General features: G+C 40.7%; 1 protein-coding gene across 6 annotated transcripts in view; it reads right to left on the bottom strand.

The window, feature by feature from the left end:
• Nucleotides 1-16678, bottom strand: part of USH2A (usherin) — a 942943-nt gene that overhangs the window by 914905 nt on the left and 11360 nt on the right. For 5 of the 6 annotated variants that reach the window (XM_075595608.1, XM_075595610.1, XM_075595609.1 and 2 more), the window contains exon 3: nucleotides 9252-9417. In XM_075595608.1, the coding sequence (XP_075451723.1) occupies nucleotides 9252-9417 (166 nt within the window). Of the gene's footprint in view, nucleotides 1-9251; nucleotides 9418-16678 lie in introns of those variants that run through there. The other variant, XM_075595613.1, reaches the window with a different exon arrangement.

Here is a 16678-nt window from a genome sequence, read left to right as displayed (position 1 = left end):
AAAGCGCGGGGGCTCTGCAACCCCTTAGAAAATCCCACGCCCCCTTGGAGGGCGAGCCCCCCAGTTTGCACACAGCTGCCTTAAAGCATCAATTTAAGGACAAAACAGCACTTTGCTGTAATTGAAACACAGCCCCAAAAGGTTTAAGATCATTATGAAGAACAGAGTAATTGTACTGTATATTTTTTGTGTTTATTCTAAAGCATATTTATTCTGAATAATTTAATTTCAGTATAGTAAAAGAAAAGATGATTCTCCTTCATATAAAGGTGTGCACAAAATAAAAGACTGTCACAATTGTAAAGGACAGGTTTTCACTTGATAGTCAAACAGTTATGATGTAAAGTGGTTTCATTAAATCATAAGTACCTTAACCTTTTCTTGAAAGAACTGGAAGATTTAAAGATTTATAAAGAAATTTTGCCTGAACTAGGAAATGACTCATATTTGACAAGTATTGAAATAATAATGCTGATTTCAATAGGCATCCTAAGAGCATTTTGCTCTCTCGAGAATAATACAGTCCAGGTCTCCCCTTTGCTTTTTGATTTTAAACTTTCTTTCCAAAGCTTTTAACGTGCTACTGTCTGCCAAACTATGGCAGAGTTACATTGATATGAAAAGGCAAAATAAAGGCTACCAAATAGGTTATGTTTTATAATTGTGGACCGTGAACCCAGAAAAGCCACATCAATCTGACATCTTCAGAATACTTCTACACTAGTTTTTGTTTCATCAGGATTGGGTTTGCTCAATGCAAATTCATTAGGAGCCTGCTTCACAGGAAGCTGCTTTTTGGATGTTGCACAGATATTTAAAATACTGATAAAGAGACCTTTATTTATAATCGTGTGTTTCTTCTTACCTAATATCATATGAAATATCCGAAGACTGATCTCTTGGCAGTTCATTTATTTATTATAAGGCAAAATAACAATAAAGCTTCATCTACAGGTACAGGCTAAATAAAAGCATACTTTGGATGGAGAACGTTATAGCACAGCTAGATGTACTAGATGGATCTCATTCATTCTGATGCATCTACACCAGGGATTCCTAACTCCAGTCCTCAAGTACCACTAACAGTGCAGGTTTTACGGATACCCCTGCTAGAGCACAGGTGGTTCAGTCAAAATGATTGGGCCACCTGTGCTAATGAGAGGATATCCTTAAATCCTGCACTGTTAGCGTCCTTGATGACTGGAGTTGGGGACCTCTGATCTACTCTAAAACAAGCTTCAGAGCTATTTCCCAGTTCAAAATGAACCTCTTTATGACTTCTTAATAACCTCTGTTACTATTAGGAAATCCAAGCTGCGTATAATAAAACAGAATAAAACCAAAGCCCATTCTCATCCTTGGGAACGACTATTAGAAGTCCAGGCGTTAAGGCTATATTCTTATTTAAACCTTGGATACATTATATGTTTTCTGTACCAAGTTGTGTTCCATAAACAATTACATGTTCCTTTTTCACATCTCACAATCTTTCTCAGTTCAATCTGAATGACATGACAAAATAGTCATGGGAAATCAAAATGGATTATAGCAGACAAGACGGATTTTGAATGAAAAACATGAAATAGTCCATAAAGGCAAAATCAATTCTGAATCAGAGCAATCTATTTTCAATCCCATCTAAAAAAAAATAGAAAATGTTTATTGGACATGTGATTCAGAAATTAGAATTTTGATAATAGCAATAAAGGAAAATGTTAGCAACATAAGTAATCTACTATCTAAACATTTACAACGTTAATACAAATAGCAATATACTGTAATAGAATGTGTCATGAACAGTTTTGTCCCAAAACCTTTTTGTATTTACACCTTCTCATTGTCATATTCTTTCCTAGTAGATAACAGTTATTTGGTGTTATATTCTAAGACCTCCCTGGCCTCTTCTAATTGCTTATTTACAGTACGTTCTTGATCACCTCCTTCAGATTATTTGTGTTGGCTAGATTAATACATTTCTTTCCCAAATCCTAAATGAACAATTCATCCATTCAACACTCTAAATTGTTTGTAATATTTTGTATTATTAAGGCCCATGGTGAGTTTCATTTAGAGTGTACCATAATCCTTGTTTTATCCATTTAACTACTGTACGGTGCAATTATTATTATTGTTATTGACTCTATTATTGTATTGTATTGTATGTCTTTATTTATATAGCGCCATTAATGTACATAGCGCTTCACAGCAGTAATACATGTGGTAATCCAATAAATAACAGATAATATAAATAACAGATCATGGGAATAAGTGCTTTAGACATTAAGGAAGAGGAGTCCCTGCTCCGAGGAGCTTACAGTCTAATTGGTAGGTAGGGAGAACGTACAGAGACAGTAGGAGGGAGTTCTGGTAAGTGCATCTGCAGGGGGCCAAGCTTTATGTGCCATGTGTTCAGAATAGCCACAGTCCTATTCATATGCTTCTTTAAGCAAGTGTGTCTTAAGGTGGGTCTTAAAGGTGGATAGAGAGGGTGCTAGTCGGGTACTGAGGGGAAGGGCATTCCAGAGGTGAGGGGCAGTCAATGAAAAAGGTTTAAGGCGGGAGAGGGCTTTAGATACAAAGGGGGTAAAAAGAAGACATCCTTGAGAAGAACGCAAGAGTCTGGATGGTGCTCATGGATGGATGCTATTATCAAATTTAACAATTGCCTTTCAGTACTGTGCAGTAGAAGTTGTTTGATAATAGAGTCACTGACATCACACCAAATCTATGGTGTAGCGGGTAAAGAATCGCTACTAGTGTATGAAGGTTCATGAGTTTGATTCCTGCATTGTATAGTATAATTTATAAATTATACATTATAATAAAAAATAAAATAATAATTTTACCTTACCATGCAGGTATCGGACCCTTCATACACTAGTAGCGATTCTCTACCAGCCTGATGAGGAAAGAGCTTCAGATGTCGAGTAAGTCCTCGCGCGGTGGCCATTTCGCGATCCTGTTTATAACACGGTCTCATTATGTGGACCCCGAGCACCGTGTTATAATGTGATTCAGCTGTTTATTTAACAGTAGATTTGTACATACAGGGGTCTATTCACTAAACCTCGATAAACTCATAAACATTGTTTTACCGCACAATAATAAATGTGTGTCAAAACAGTATTCACTAAGAAAAAACACAATTTTTTTAAAGTGCGGTCAAAAACTGCTGGATCGTGCCACTTGTTTTTTTTTCTTGTTTTTTTTTCCCTAAATGTTATTGCACTGAAAGTGTTTGTTTAAACTGCAGGCTGGGAGAGCTGCACGGAGACACTGGGCCACCATGCACGGCTCTTTCAGGCGATCGTGCAATTTAAATATTAATTTTAATATTAGTGTATGGAAGCAGGGTATCTCCTGACCTGAACTGCATTGATTTTAGCCTCAGGGACCCCCTGCTTTCTGAGATACAGGACCTCTATCCCCACCATTTTTAAATCCTCCACATGATGGCCCTTGTGACTGGGGGATTTAAATACTGCAGGAGAAATCAACACCCCATATCAGTGCCTGTAACTCTCGAAGTAGGGGTCTCTGAGGCTGAAATAAATGCGGTTCCGCTCAGCAGACCCCCTGCTCCAAGTACACTATTATTAAAAAAAAACTTCATAATGGTAGCTGCTAGTTGATAAGATAATGAAGCTGCTTTGATGTGAATTTTAATAATAGTTTTTGGGAGCAGAGGGTCTCCTGATCTGAACCGCATTAATTTCAGCCATGGGGCCGCCTTTCTTCCGAGTTATAGGCCCCCGTATGGGGTGCCGGTTTCTCCTTTCCATTTAAATCTACCGGTCACGTGACGTGGAAGATGTAAACATTATGGGAATAATGGCACTCCATACCGGGGCCTATAACTCAGGAAGCAGGGGTCCCTGTAACTGAAATCAATGCAATTCAGCTCTGGAGACCCCCTGCTCCCATACACTATTATTAAAAATCCCATTAAAGCAGCTTAATTGCCTTAACGGCTAGCCGCTAAGGCAATGAAGGGGTTAAGGTACAGTTTATTGGAGGTAGAGGGGGTGAGTGAAGAGGGTACATGGACCAGGGTGGGTGGTTATGGCTACCAGGAAGTTTTTGGGAGGAGTTAACTCCTTCATTACCATAGCGGTTGTAACAGCTATGGTAAGGAAGGGGTTAACCCCTCCCACTACCCACCCGGTAGGCCTAACCACCAACCTGGGCCAAGTACCCATTCACTCACCCCCTCTACCCCAATAAACATTAAAATACCTACTTTCTACCAATAAAAAACACCACCCCCTGTACCCCCAACAACCTCCCCCTGCCCCCCCCCCCCCCAACACATACAGTACAGTAGTGGGAATACTACTATTATCCAGATATGGATAATAGTGCATTTGCCCATTAAAAATAAAACCAGCCAGCATAAAGAAAAGTTCTACTTACCCCGCCAGGATAAAAGCCGTCTTCGGCTTCCTCCTCGTCCTCATCACCGTTCTCTTTTGGCAGCAACATTTCATTGAAAAAAAGAAACTACTGGCCACTAACCCATTAATCACCTTAGTGGTTAGTAACTACTACTAAAATAGTAATTAAGGGGTTAACCCCCTGCCCCCGCCACCCACCTGGGCAGCCTGACCACTCTCCATGTGGCAACCACCCCCTCTGCTACCCATTAATTGGCACAGTGGTAAACATGTCCCCAATATGGGCATGGATTGCCACACTGACAATTAATGGACAATCTAAAAAAAAGGCAAAACATGCAACACATTACATTTAAATCAAACAAGCAATTGCCAATAAATCCATTGATTGCATAATGGTACAACATGCCCATAAAATATGGGTACTGTTTGCCACTATAGCAATGAATGGGCAAGCTACAAAGAAAAAAACAATCACTGAATAAAATAAATACCATTGCAATAAAATAAAGAAAATGCTAATAAACCAATTGATTGGCACAGAAGTACACCATGCCCATATAATATGGGCATGGTTTGCCACTATGGCAGTCAATGGGAAAACTAAAAAAAAAAACAATCCACAAATAATACAAAACTATTAAATAAAAACAAGCTCTAAAAATACAAACAAATAAAAACAAGCCCCAAAAATACAAACAAATAAAAACAAGCCCCAAAAATGCAAACAATTAAATAAAAACAAGCACCAAAAATACAAACCATAACAATTAAATTAAAAAAACAAACATTTGCCAAGAAATGCATTGCTGTCACTGTGCTTATCTATAGCCCATAGATAAGGGGCACAGGGACATCGATAAACACATTGACAGTCAATGGGCAACCTAAAAAAAAATACAATAAAAATACCAAAAACACAAAAACAATATACAATCAATGTTTTCTTACCTTTGATGTCGTCACCCTCCGATTCCAACTGCAGCAGAAACCTCTTGATCCTCGACGTAATGCTCCTCAGCAGCAGATGGTCTTCTGGTAAATTATGTTCTTCTTTCTTTTCTTCTTTACTTGTAATCTAATCCAATAGCTGTTGTCTCGTCGTCTTCTTGGCTTCAAATGAGACGAGACAGGCCTTACATAATGCCTGTGATATCACATTTGAGTGTGAAATGGTACACCCCTAATCCGATTGGCTGGTGTACCATGTGCAATTATTATAATTATTTTTTAAAGAATGTGACATCATCAAAAGGGAGGGAAACCAGCCAATCAGGAAGGCTATGCTTCCCTTCCTTTAAGATGACGTCACCAAAAAAAAAGGCTGCCATCACATTTTACTCCAACCAATCGGATTGGGAGATATACAATGTGAGGCATTACATGGTACATCCCCAATCTGATTGGTTGTAGTACCATGTGACAGCTTCCATTTTTTTTTTTCAAAGGATGTGGCATCATCTTAAAGGGAGGGATGTCACATCCTTTAAGAATTTCTCAGCTGTCCAGGGACAGTTCATTTGGAACCTTGCAGCCAAAACTTAAACATTTCAAGTCGTGAGGTATGGGGAGCTGTGGCTCATGGAGTTTTGTATTTGTTTTGTATACTGCAATAGCCCTGTGTGTAATTCACCAGGAAGTGAAATTAAAGCATGAAACATTTCAGTGTGAAATGTTATTAAAGGTGATCACATAAATCTATCTATCACATACAGTATGTACCATGCCAAACAAGCGTGAAAAACAAGCATTTAGAAAAGTACCGTAAAACTTAAGAAACATGAATATAAATATCAGATTTTTAGAATAGTAAAGCTAGTAATATAAAAGTAAAAAAATGAAAGTTTAAAATATAGGGGTTTTCGACTTCCATCAACATCATCTTCTGGCTGTCGACTTGACGCTTTCATTTCTGGGGAAAAAAATGTTGATAATGCTTTAAGTATACAAGAACTGTAGTATGCATGCACAAATGCACACCAAAGTGTGCATGCGTGAACGCACGCTTTAGTGCACATGCATCAATGCATTTATGGGCTATGACACGCATACAGTACAATACAGTATGTGTGCCATTGGGAATTACAGTTACTACTATACAGTACATTATATTTACCTTCATTATAAACCTTGCCAACTGGGTGCAGGTGACCCAATGTCAGGGGTGTACTGTGCGTAGCCGCTCAAGTCGATCATGTAGTCGGAATGCAGGCTGACAGAGCTATTTTGTCCCTGCTGATGATATTGGGATAGGTATCCAGATGGGGCCATACAGGTAGAATCAGTTTGAGGCTGGTACTCAGGTAGGAGCAGGAAGCAAGGATGTAGGTTAATTGGGTTTTCAGTGCTGGTTGGACTGTAATGGTAGTAGTATTGGTATTGAGGCAGGCTGGTAAGCCAGTTGTGGCATATTGGAGTCTCGGTAAGTATGATTATTCAATCTTCTGGTCCCGATCTTTCTCCTTTTGAAGTTGCCATGATCAAACATACCCGCAAAAGATGGGTGTAGTGACCAACAACCTCTTGTGCTGCCTGCACACCGGGGTGTTCTAATATAGCAATGATTCATTGACAAATTATGCCATATAGAATTCTTCCAACTGAGCGGGTTTGGTGAATTTTTTTAAGTATTCATACTTGTCAATGATATGGTCATAGATCTCAGATTCAGTCGCCTTTTTATCTGTCCCAGCTTTATCTGTATGTGAAACTGAATTGGGGTCTATTAAAAAGAGTTGGCATCATACAGCATGTCCCAGGTAACAGTCTACAGTGAAGATAATGTTAAATAACGTACTTATCATTCTGTTTTGCAATAAAATGTGAAACACCTAAATTTGATAACATCTTGAGTGACCAAGGTCATTTAACAATGGATTACTGTAATGTCCATGCTTTTTATCTGGCCTTAAAGACACCTGTTATCAGACATTGAGTATATACAGTATGTACTGTAGCATCCAATATTCGCCATAGGCAAAGACATTCACTTTGCCATCTGCTGGCCAGGCACTGAACTGCAACCACACAAATAATAATTCCTTCTGACCACTAAATACAGGAGGAACAATTCATGGCAAACTCGAGTACTTGTTGCAGGTAATTGGAATATAGATGGGATGTCACCAGAGACGCACGAGAGATGGCTGCACATTTGTCCCGTGATGTGGCCGAGAGACAGCAGTTACACCTGTAACGTCATCCTAACAAAATATGTATTGATTGATATGTATGTTGATGGACAGATAAAAGGGACCCTGTCTGATTCAGCTCAGGCTAAGGCAAGGTCCCTTAAAGAAACAACAAAGGGATAGGGAGTGAGGCAAGTAAGGCAAGGTCCCCGCTGGTGACGGAAGCACGTGACAGCATGCGCGCCTTACACCAACCCCTTAGCTCCTCTGTAGCAGGCGGTGTCACCTCGCTTCCTGGCTTACTTCATATTGTTATGCATCAGCCGGGAGGGGATACAAATGTATTGTGTGCCCGTGCGGCAACGCAGTCACATGGTGCGCCGGGAGCCAATCAGAGGGCCATCTGACCACTAACACTTTTCATACTGAGTGAGGTTTGGTAAGGGTATTTAATGCTATTTCTTTTGTGTTTTAACTGATCCTGTTATTCCAGTTTGAACACTTGATCATTCATGTGTAGTCCTCTGTGATATGTGAACACTGCACCCATGGCTGACTTGTTAGTATAGCTTTCCCAAACGGAGTTTAGGATTGTTCTACGAACATGATGCTCATGTGGATGATTACACATTAAAACCCCTATTCAGTATAGAGAGAACTAGGTCACTCAATGCTGCGTCACTTAGTATTCACTTGAAGGGAATCTAATATATAGTTAACTGTACGTTACCCAATCCTCACTGTTAGTGACTTTACATGTTCAGTAGATGCAACAGTGATGGCACACCATTAACCTCATTTAGCACCAGAACGAACTTCAACATTTTAATATCGGCATCTAAGAGGTTAAGGTACGTAAATACGACTACATTTTTCCGACTTGATTTGCTCAGTTTATCACCATGCCGCTGGTGTCAGTATTGCATTTTTTAAAGAATGTCAATGCCCCCCCCCCCCACGCCCGAGAACTCTGCCTACAGACCTCAACTTAAGATCTAGCTCTGTGCACGCGCCGGGATGTCAGCAGCCTCCAGCGGGGGACCTTAGCCTTAGGTCTCCTAAGATGTAGCAAGGCTAAAGGCTGACAGCTAGCACAGAGTAGCTCACCCAACAAAGAATCGGTGTCATACGGCCTGATCCCTCACAATAGAGGACAACCACTGAGCCCCACCTTAGTGTAAGATTTTGCCCAGTCCTTCCAACACCCCACATCAGTGTGCCTCTCAGGTGGGAACCCGGATGCTGAAATTATTGTTGTTGCTGTAGCTGAATAAAATACTATTTCCCTTTAAAAGTTCGGCATCCTCTTTGTTACTGAACCCTGTGGTACTGACAGCCTGTTAGTGACTGCTCCTTCCGGCTTGTCCCAGTACCGGTAGCTCAGTGGCTAGTAAGGACACCCTGTTGTCCTATTCCTCCCACCTGGCTATAGATAGATACACATATCCTGGTGATAGAGAGAGATTTAGATAGTATTGCAAAATTCTTCAAATAACCTACAAATCCTATTTAATGCTTGTCTGAAATCATTCTCTTAATAGCTTCATGTAAAATTTCCTTAATTAGTCTATCCAGAATCCATTGCCAAATCAACTAAATCATTTTCCATTTATTTACTCAAAAATACATTTGTGGATATGCTTGTTATATCTCAAGAGCTTATTTTCACACATCATTTTGAAACACTTTTCATGTTTAACCAAATGTTAAGTTTTTTTTCACTCACCTGCACACTAAGATGAATCCATTTCTTCACAAGAAATCTCCCTTGTGTCATTACTTTTATAGGAGGCTGCAAACCATTTACTGTGCGATAATAAAACACGGTCTCTTTCTCCGAGATTGTGAGCTTGAACACAATCTGCCCATCAGCAGACTTTTCTATCACACACCTTAAGAAGCAAATAGAATAAGATCAGAATCATCTTCAAGCAAACATATATGCCAAAATAAAATGCAAGTCAGTGCAGCTTAAGAGTACATAAACTATAATGTAAAGATAGCCTGTAATGGGAAAATGTTTTCAGTTTAATACAGTTAGCCTACTGCACTCCTCATCAAACTACTTGTTGTGTCAACTATTTACTCCTCCCAGTCTTTTTCAATTCCTCCATCAATTAACTCTACTTTTAGTATCACTGTCTTCCTTTCATAGGGATCTATCCTGTTTCAAAACTTTTATTTTCCAACCACTGGCTTCCCACAGTAACCCTAAAAATATATGCACTTATATAATAATTACCTGACACACGCACATATACACACATACCGTATGCTGTCTATGTAAACTATTCCTAGAGCTTTCTTTATGTCAATGGTCCAGATTTACTATACATCTTAGTTTAGGGGGGGGGGGGGCAAAGTATCCGGCTCCCGGGGTGTTTTCTTGTGGCCTGCCACAGGTAGGGACTCACACCCTACCTGTGGTGTGGGCATTGGCAAGGACCTGTTTCAGGCCCAGCTACACCAAGGACCTGTTTCAGGCCCAGCTACAGGTAGGGCCTGGGATATGGGGAGAAGAGTGAGAGAGAAGGGGAGTGAAAAAATAATTGCCCACCCCTGCCTTAGTGCATAGTACTTTCCTTAATGCACCTTAGCCATAGCACACCGTCAGATGCATTCAAGTAAAAGAGTCTTAAGGTACAATAGTCAGTATACTCTAAGCTCTAATATTGAATGATCTATAACGTGGGATTGAGCTTCCACACCTCTTTTTGGAGCTTAGTGAATCTTCCCCTCCCCACCATTAAGGTTTAGGCTAGCACCGTTATTCTGTAAATCCTGAGTCATTAGCCTTCATTCTGCTATCAGTATACAGTACTTTACTATTTTGCAATGGCTGTATATTTGTACATCACAGAACAAAATAGTAATCGTTTTAGCAGTAAATTAATTACATAGTGGGCATATTTTATTTGTACAAAAATAGCATTCAGTGCTGCCAAATATTAAATAAAATGAAACTGTTGCAGCCTTAAAAATTTGGTTACTGTCAAAAAGTGTCATCGGAAGATCATTTAACTAACGTTGCTGTTTAAAAAAGGAAAATTGTTCCTGCTCCAGGATAAAATAAAAAAAAATAAAAAAAACAGGGTAAATTAGGCACAGAGAAATCATTTATCTCTCCCTCTTTATTCTATTTAAATTTCACAGATGGCAGCTTCCCTGTTGTCTGTTTCTTGCTATCAGTTCATTTCTTCAGGGCTCTATTCATCAGTACTTTAAGTGTATGTTACATGATACTTTTTCATTATTTCAGGTGTGAAAATTGCAACACAACAAGCATCTATGGACAGAATTTTGCTACATTCTTTAGGACTCATATTTAAATGACTGGCTCATTAGTTTCCCACCCTTATTAAGCAAAGCAGTATAACACTATTCATCCTAATTTGGTGCCATAGGCTTGAAACCTTTAAAGATTTTATGCATTGTGTATCTAATGATAGCAGCTATTTTTAAGAGTTGCCTAAGGTGAGCAGCGGAAATCCAAATATATTATTTCACATTATTTCTTAACACACATGTGGATCTATTGAAAGTAATGTCAGCAGGGAAATCTCAGTCGGGAGCATAATTTAAGAGACAAATAGGTTTTTATTATTCAACCAATTAGGAAATTAGTTATGTTCTAGTAATAATTGAATAATAATATATAAGCAGCAAAGGATAAGGTGCATGTAAAAATGTAATGTCAAAATACAATATTACATTTACATTCTTCCTAATTGGATAATTGATTCTTTAGTGGTATTGATTCTATTTGTACTTTAATTTAATCATTTAAAAATACTGTATATGTTTATATATATTTTAATGGTGGAGACTTTTATTAGTGTTTTGTCTTTGGTTGTAAATACATCCAAGGGGTGATAAGATACATTAGGGCTTATTCATTAAACTGCGATAGTTCAGATTAGGGATCGAATGTCCAGAATCTCCCATTGACTTCAATAACCCCCATTCACTTGAATGGGATATAAAGGCTGGGAGTCATCAAATCACAATCCGCGCTATCATGACAAAGTCGGCGATACCTACAATTAAAGTCAATGACAGAGAGCGCCGATTCCTCCACGATAGTGCAGATCGCATTATGATGACACCCAGCCTTTATGTCCCATTCAAGTGAATGGGGGCCATTGAAGTCAATGGGAGTTTCCGGGCAATAGATCCCTAATCGGCACTATCGCAGTTTGATGAATGACCCCTAGTGTATTTTATCACACCTGAGATGACTGTGTATTCACCAGAATGTAACAGGCAGATGAGTGCGATACAGACTTGAAAATGAACTAAATTCAAACTTTACATTGTAACAGTCACAAGCATGTTAATTAAAGTTAAAATGCAGTAGCTTTCATGTGTAGCCAGGCATAGTGACGCACTTAACTAGCACTCGTGGAAAATTTTTCCAGCACTCCGCCTGATCGGCAATTGCAGATAACCACCAACCCGCACCCCCCTCCGTAGCAGTCCTACTCTGTGCCCTGCTCTCCTCCAGACTGCCCTAGTTCCTTCCCCTTGACCTTTAACCAGTAAGTGCTACTTAACAGAATAGCAGCTGCTATACAAAAGCTTTAAAGCATCAGTGTGCTAGGACCATTACCATTACACAGCTACGGTATCTCTTGTGAGTTAGCATCACTTAGTAAATATGGTCTGATATTTTGGCTTCGCAATATGTACATGAGTATATTTGATTGGCTAGTTTGGTGAAGTTCTCCCTGTTTTTCTTATTTGTTTTACATATATTATAGGGGTTTGAAGAGAAAAAACTCTTAGCATGGCACGCACTCCTATTTCTTACTGAATGTGCTTATTAGTTTTCTTTGGCAATTTCACTAGCTTTGGGAGGACATAAATAAACCCTGTAGTTTTTCACTTGATGTCATTTTTAGAGTGTAATACTTATCTCAAAAAAAAATCTTATCCTACATACATGCCACAGATGCGTTTATCATTGAATGACAAGTTGTGATATTATACTGACCTAGAATCCTGTAAAAAAAATATCCATATTTCTTAATTTTATTACAAATCCAAATAATATTATACAGTATGTTGCAGTAAATGTATGTTATATAATTTCTTAGTACAGAGAGAAACTTAGAACATTCTCTGTGTTTCTTAGGGGCTTAGTTAGGGTAGGGCCTGAATGGGCTGGGCCCTTTCTAAAGTCCAAAAATCTGACATAATAATCAGACCCCTTAAAATGCGCTGGGTGGGCTAGACGAGCAGAATAGATTAGCACTCCTGTGCTGCACAGTCTGGGACAGTAGAGCCAGTGTTGGAAAGTGAGCTCCACATGCGAGCAGGCCAAGCAGAGAAGGAGGAATTGGTGGCGAATTAGAGAGGAGGAGGAGGAGGTAGAGGGTTTCACCCACAAACCCTCCAGCAACATCCATGTCATCCACTTCACCATATCTCCCTCATCCAATGTGTTATCCCCTCTCCTCATCACATGTGTCCTCCCCTCTCCCCCTACCTGGTATCACATCCACCCCATCCCACATGTATAATTCTCTCCCGCTCCCACATGCCATTCTGCTTTTGAGAAAGGCCAAATGTGGCCGAAACGTCAAGTTATCTTTTTGGCAATAAATTAGTTTGTTTAGAAATCCGTGGAGCCCTGTTCCTTTACCCTTCATTATACTTTGGATTATCACAGAGAGTCCTGAAACAGGAGCTCCAGTATTTGTATCCTTTATTCATTTTTTTGGACAGTGTGCAGCATTTTCCCTTTATTTATTTTTATAGCACCATTAATGTACATAGTGCTTCACAGGGGTAATACACGTGACAATTATATAAATAACAAATAACACAAATAACAGGTCATGGGAATAAGTGCTTCAGACATAAAAGTAACATTTCGGAAGAGGAGTCCCTGCTCTGAAGAGCTTACAATCTAATTGGTAGGTAGGGAGAACGTACAGAGACAGTAGGAGGGAGTTCTGGTAAGTGCGTCTGCAGGGGGTCAAGCTTTATGTATCAGGTTTATATTATTAGCCAAGCTGCTACTCATATGCTTCTTTAGCAAGTGTGTCTTAAGGTGGGTCTTAAAGGTGGATAGAGAGGGTGCTAGTTGGGGATTGAGGGAAAGGCATTCCAGAGCTGTGGGGCAGAATGTGAGAAAGGTTTAAGGTGGGAGAGGGCTTTAGATACAAAGAGGGTAGAGAGAAGGCATCCTTAAGCAGAACGCAAGAGTCGGGATGGTGCATAGCGAGAAATTAGGGCTGAGATGTAAGGAGGGGCAGAAGAGTGTAAAGCTTTAAAAGTGAGGTGGAGAATTGAGTGCGAGATGCGGGATTTGATAGGAAGCCAGGAGACTGATTTCAGCAGGGGAGACGCCGAGACAGATTTTGGAAAGAGTAGAGTGATTCTGGTAGCAACCTTTATTATAGATTGTAGGGGAGACAGGTGAGAGCAGGAAGGCTGGACAGCAGGAGGTTACAGTAATCGAGACAGCAGAGAATGAGGGCCTGAGTCAGAGTTTTAGCAGTCGAGCAACATAGGAAAGGGCGTATCTTTGTAATATTGTGGAGGAAAAAATTGCAGGTTTTAGATGCGTTTTGAATGTGAGAGGAGAATGTGAGAGAGGAGTAGGCAGCGTGTTTGGGCTACTGGGTGAATGATAGTACTTCCAACAATACTGTGAAAGTAGGTAGTAGGGCCATGTTTGAGAGATAGTATGAAGAGCTCTGTTTTTGCCATGTTAAGTTTAAGTCGGCGGAGGACCATCCGGGATGATATCGCAGACAGACATTCAGAAACTTTGGTCTGTACAGCAGGAGTAAGGTCAGGGGTTAAAAAGTAAATTTGTGTGTCATCAGCATACAGTAGATGTGATATTTAAACCCAAGAGATGTGGTTAGGTCACCTAGAGAAAGTGTGTACAGAGAAAAGAGAAGAGGTCCCAGGACAGAGCCTCTGGGGTACCCCTACAGAGAGATCGATAGAGGAGGTGTTAGCAGAAGAGGCAATGAAAGTACGATGGGAGAGGTAAGAGGAGATCCAGGATAGAGCTTTGTTACGAATACCAAGAGTATGGAGAATGTGAAGAAGAAGAGGGTGGTCCAATGCTGCAGAGAGGTCAAGTAATATGAGCAGAGTGTAATAACATCTGCCTTTGGCAGCATGGAGGTCGTCAGTTATTTTAGTGAGGGCTGTTTCAGTCGAATGAGCAGTGCGGAAGCCAGATTGTAGAGGGTCTAGGAGAGAATAGGTGTTGAGAAAGTGGAGCAAGCGAGAGAATACAAGATATTCAAGGAGTTAAGAGGCAAAAGGCAGGAAGGAGACAGGTCGATAGTTAGAAAGACAGGTAGGGTCAAGCCTGCTGTTTTTGAGTAATGGTATAACTGTTGCATGTTTGAAGGAGAAGAGAAAGGTACCAGAGTAGGGGGAGGAGTTAAAAATGTGTGCGAGCGTAGGGGATTTTAGGAGATGGAAGGAAATAGGATCAAGAGGAGAAGTGGTAGAGGGAGAAGAGGAGATCAGAGTGACACATCCTCCTCTGATACAGCAGAAAGAGTCAAGGACAGCAGGAGGAGAGTTAGGAAGCGGTGTAAGATGGGTGGAGGAAACAGAGGGGATGTTCTGACGTATGGATTCCACCTTTTCCTTAAAATAGTTAGAAACGTCCTGAGGTGAGATGTAGGAAGAAGAGGCAGTTGAGGGTGGTTTGAGTAGAGATCAAAGACAGAGAAGAGTCGGTGTGGGTTAGACTTGTGGGTGTTATTAGTGAAGAAAAGTAGGTTTGTTTAGCCTGAGAGAAGGCAAAGTTGAAACAGGATAGCATAAATTTGTAGTGAAGGAAGTCTGCGAGAGTGTGAGATTTCCTCCAGAGGCGTTCAGAGGAACAAGTGCAGGAACGCAGCATGCGTGTGTGGGAATAATCCAGAGTCTGGGGTTAGAAGGGTGAGAATGGCAGAGAGAAAGCGGGACATGTAAATCAAGAGAAGGAGGATAAGGCAGAGTTGTAATTCCTGACCAGGTTGCCAGGGTCTGAACAGAGCTGAGAGAGGAGATGGGGGACTGTAAAGTGGAATCAAAAGCTTGTAGGTTAATAAAGCGCAGGTTTCTGCAGAAATGAGGGGTAGCTGGAGATGGAAAAGAGGAGAAACGAGAGAGAGAATATGAGATAAGGTGATGGTCAGAGAGAGAAAAGGGGGAAATGGAGAAATCAGAGAGAGAAAAGTTTTTAGTGAAAAACAGGTCTAGGTAGTGGCCATCTTTGTGGGTGATGGCTGCAGTCCACTGTTGAAGGCCAAAATAATAGGTTAGAAAGAGAAAGCGGGAAGCTCAAGGGAGAGAGGGGTCATCAATGTGGCAGTCGAAGTCCCCAAGGAGAAGAACAGAGGAGTCATAAGAGAGAAAGAAAGAGAGCCAGGATTCAAAGTGAGAGAGAAAGGCAGAAGGGGGATGAGTAGAGGTAGGTGGGCAATAGATGACCGCCATGTGGACAGGGAAAGGAGAGAAGATCTGGACAGTGTGAGCCTCAAAGTAAGGAAAAGCAAGAGAGGGAGGAATAGGAAGGGTTCGGTAACGGCAGAGAGAGGAGAGGAGGAGACCACGCCTCCACCCCTGCCATCAGGGTGCGGAGTGTGGGAGAAAGAAAGGCCACCATAAGAGAGGACAGCTTCCAGCGCTGAGTCAGACTGAGTGAGTCAGGTCTCAGTTATAGCAAATAGGAGCAGAGTGTGAGAGAGAAAGAAGTCATGCACAGAGAGGAACTTGTTAGAAAGGGATTGAGCATTCCAAAGGGCAGAGGAGAATGGGAGAGAGGAGGGAGGGTGGCAGGGGATGGGTATGAGGTTGGAGGGGTTGACACCAGAAGGAGTAGAAGTTGCAAGTGGGAGGCGAGGATGAGCATGTAGAAATAAGGCAGGGACCAGGATTGGGAGATATCCCCAGAAGCAAGGAGGTGAAGTATGGATAGAAAGAGGATGTGTGAGGATGATTTGTAGGGGTGTGTTTTAGTGCAGGTGGTATAGCTGTGTAGTGACAGAGGGCGCAAGTAAGAAAGTAGTTCATGTGAACCAGAAGTGGCGAAGAAAGGAGAGATGGAGATATATGAATAGTGTTGGAGACATGAGGCTGGTAAAAAGAAGTGCATCATTTGAAAAGAAGTGAGGCCATAGCAAATATGAA

This window comes from Ascaphus truei, chromosome 4 (assembly GCF_040206685.1).
Source record: "Ascaphus truei isolate aAscTru1 chromosome 4, aAscTru1.hap1, whole genome shotgun sequence".
Taxonomy (NCBI): domain Eukaryota; kingdom Metazoa; phylum Chordata; class Amphibia; order Anura; family Ascaphidae; genus Ascaphus; species Ascaphus truei.
The sequence above is the reverse complement of the archived record's forward strand: the minus strand, read 5'-3'. Positions and strand labels throughout refer to the sequence as shown.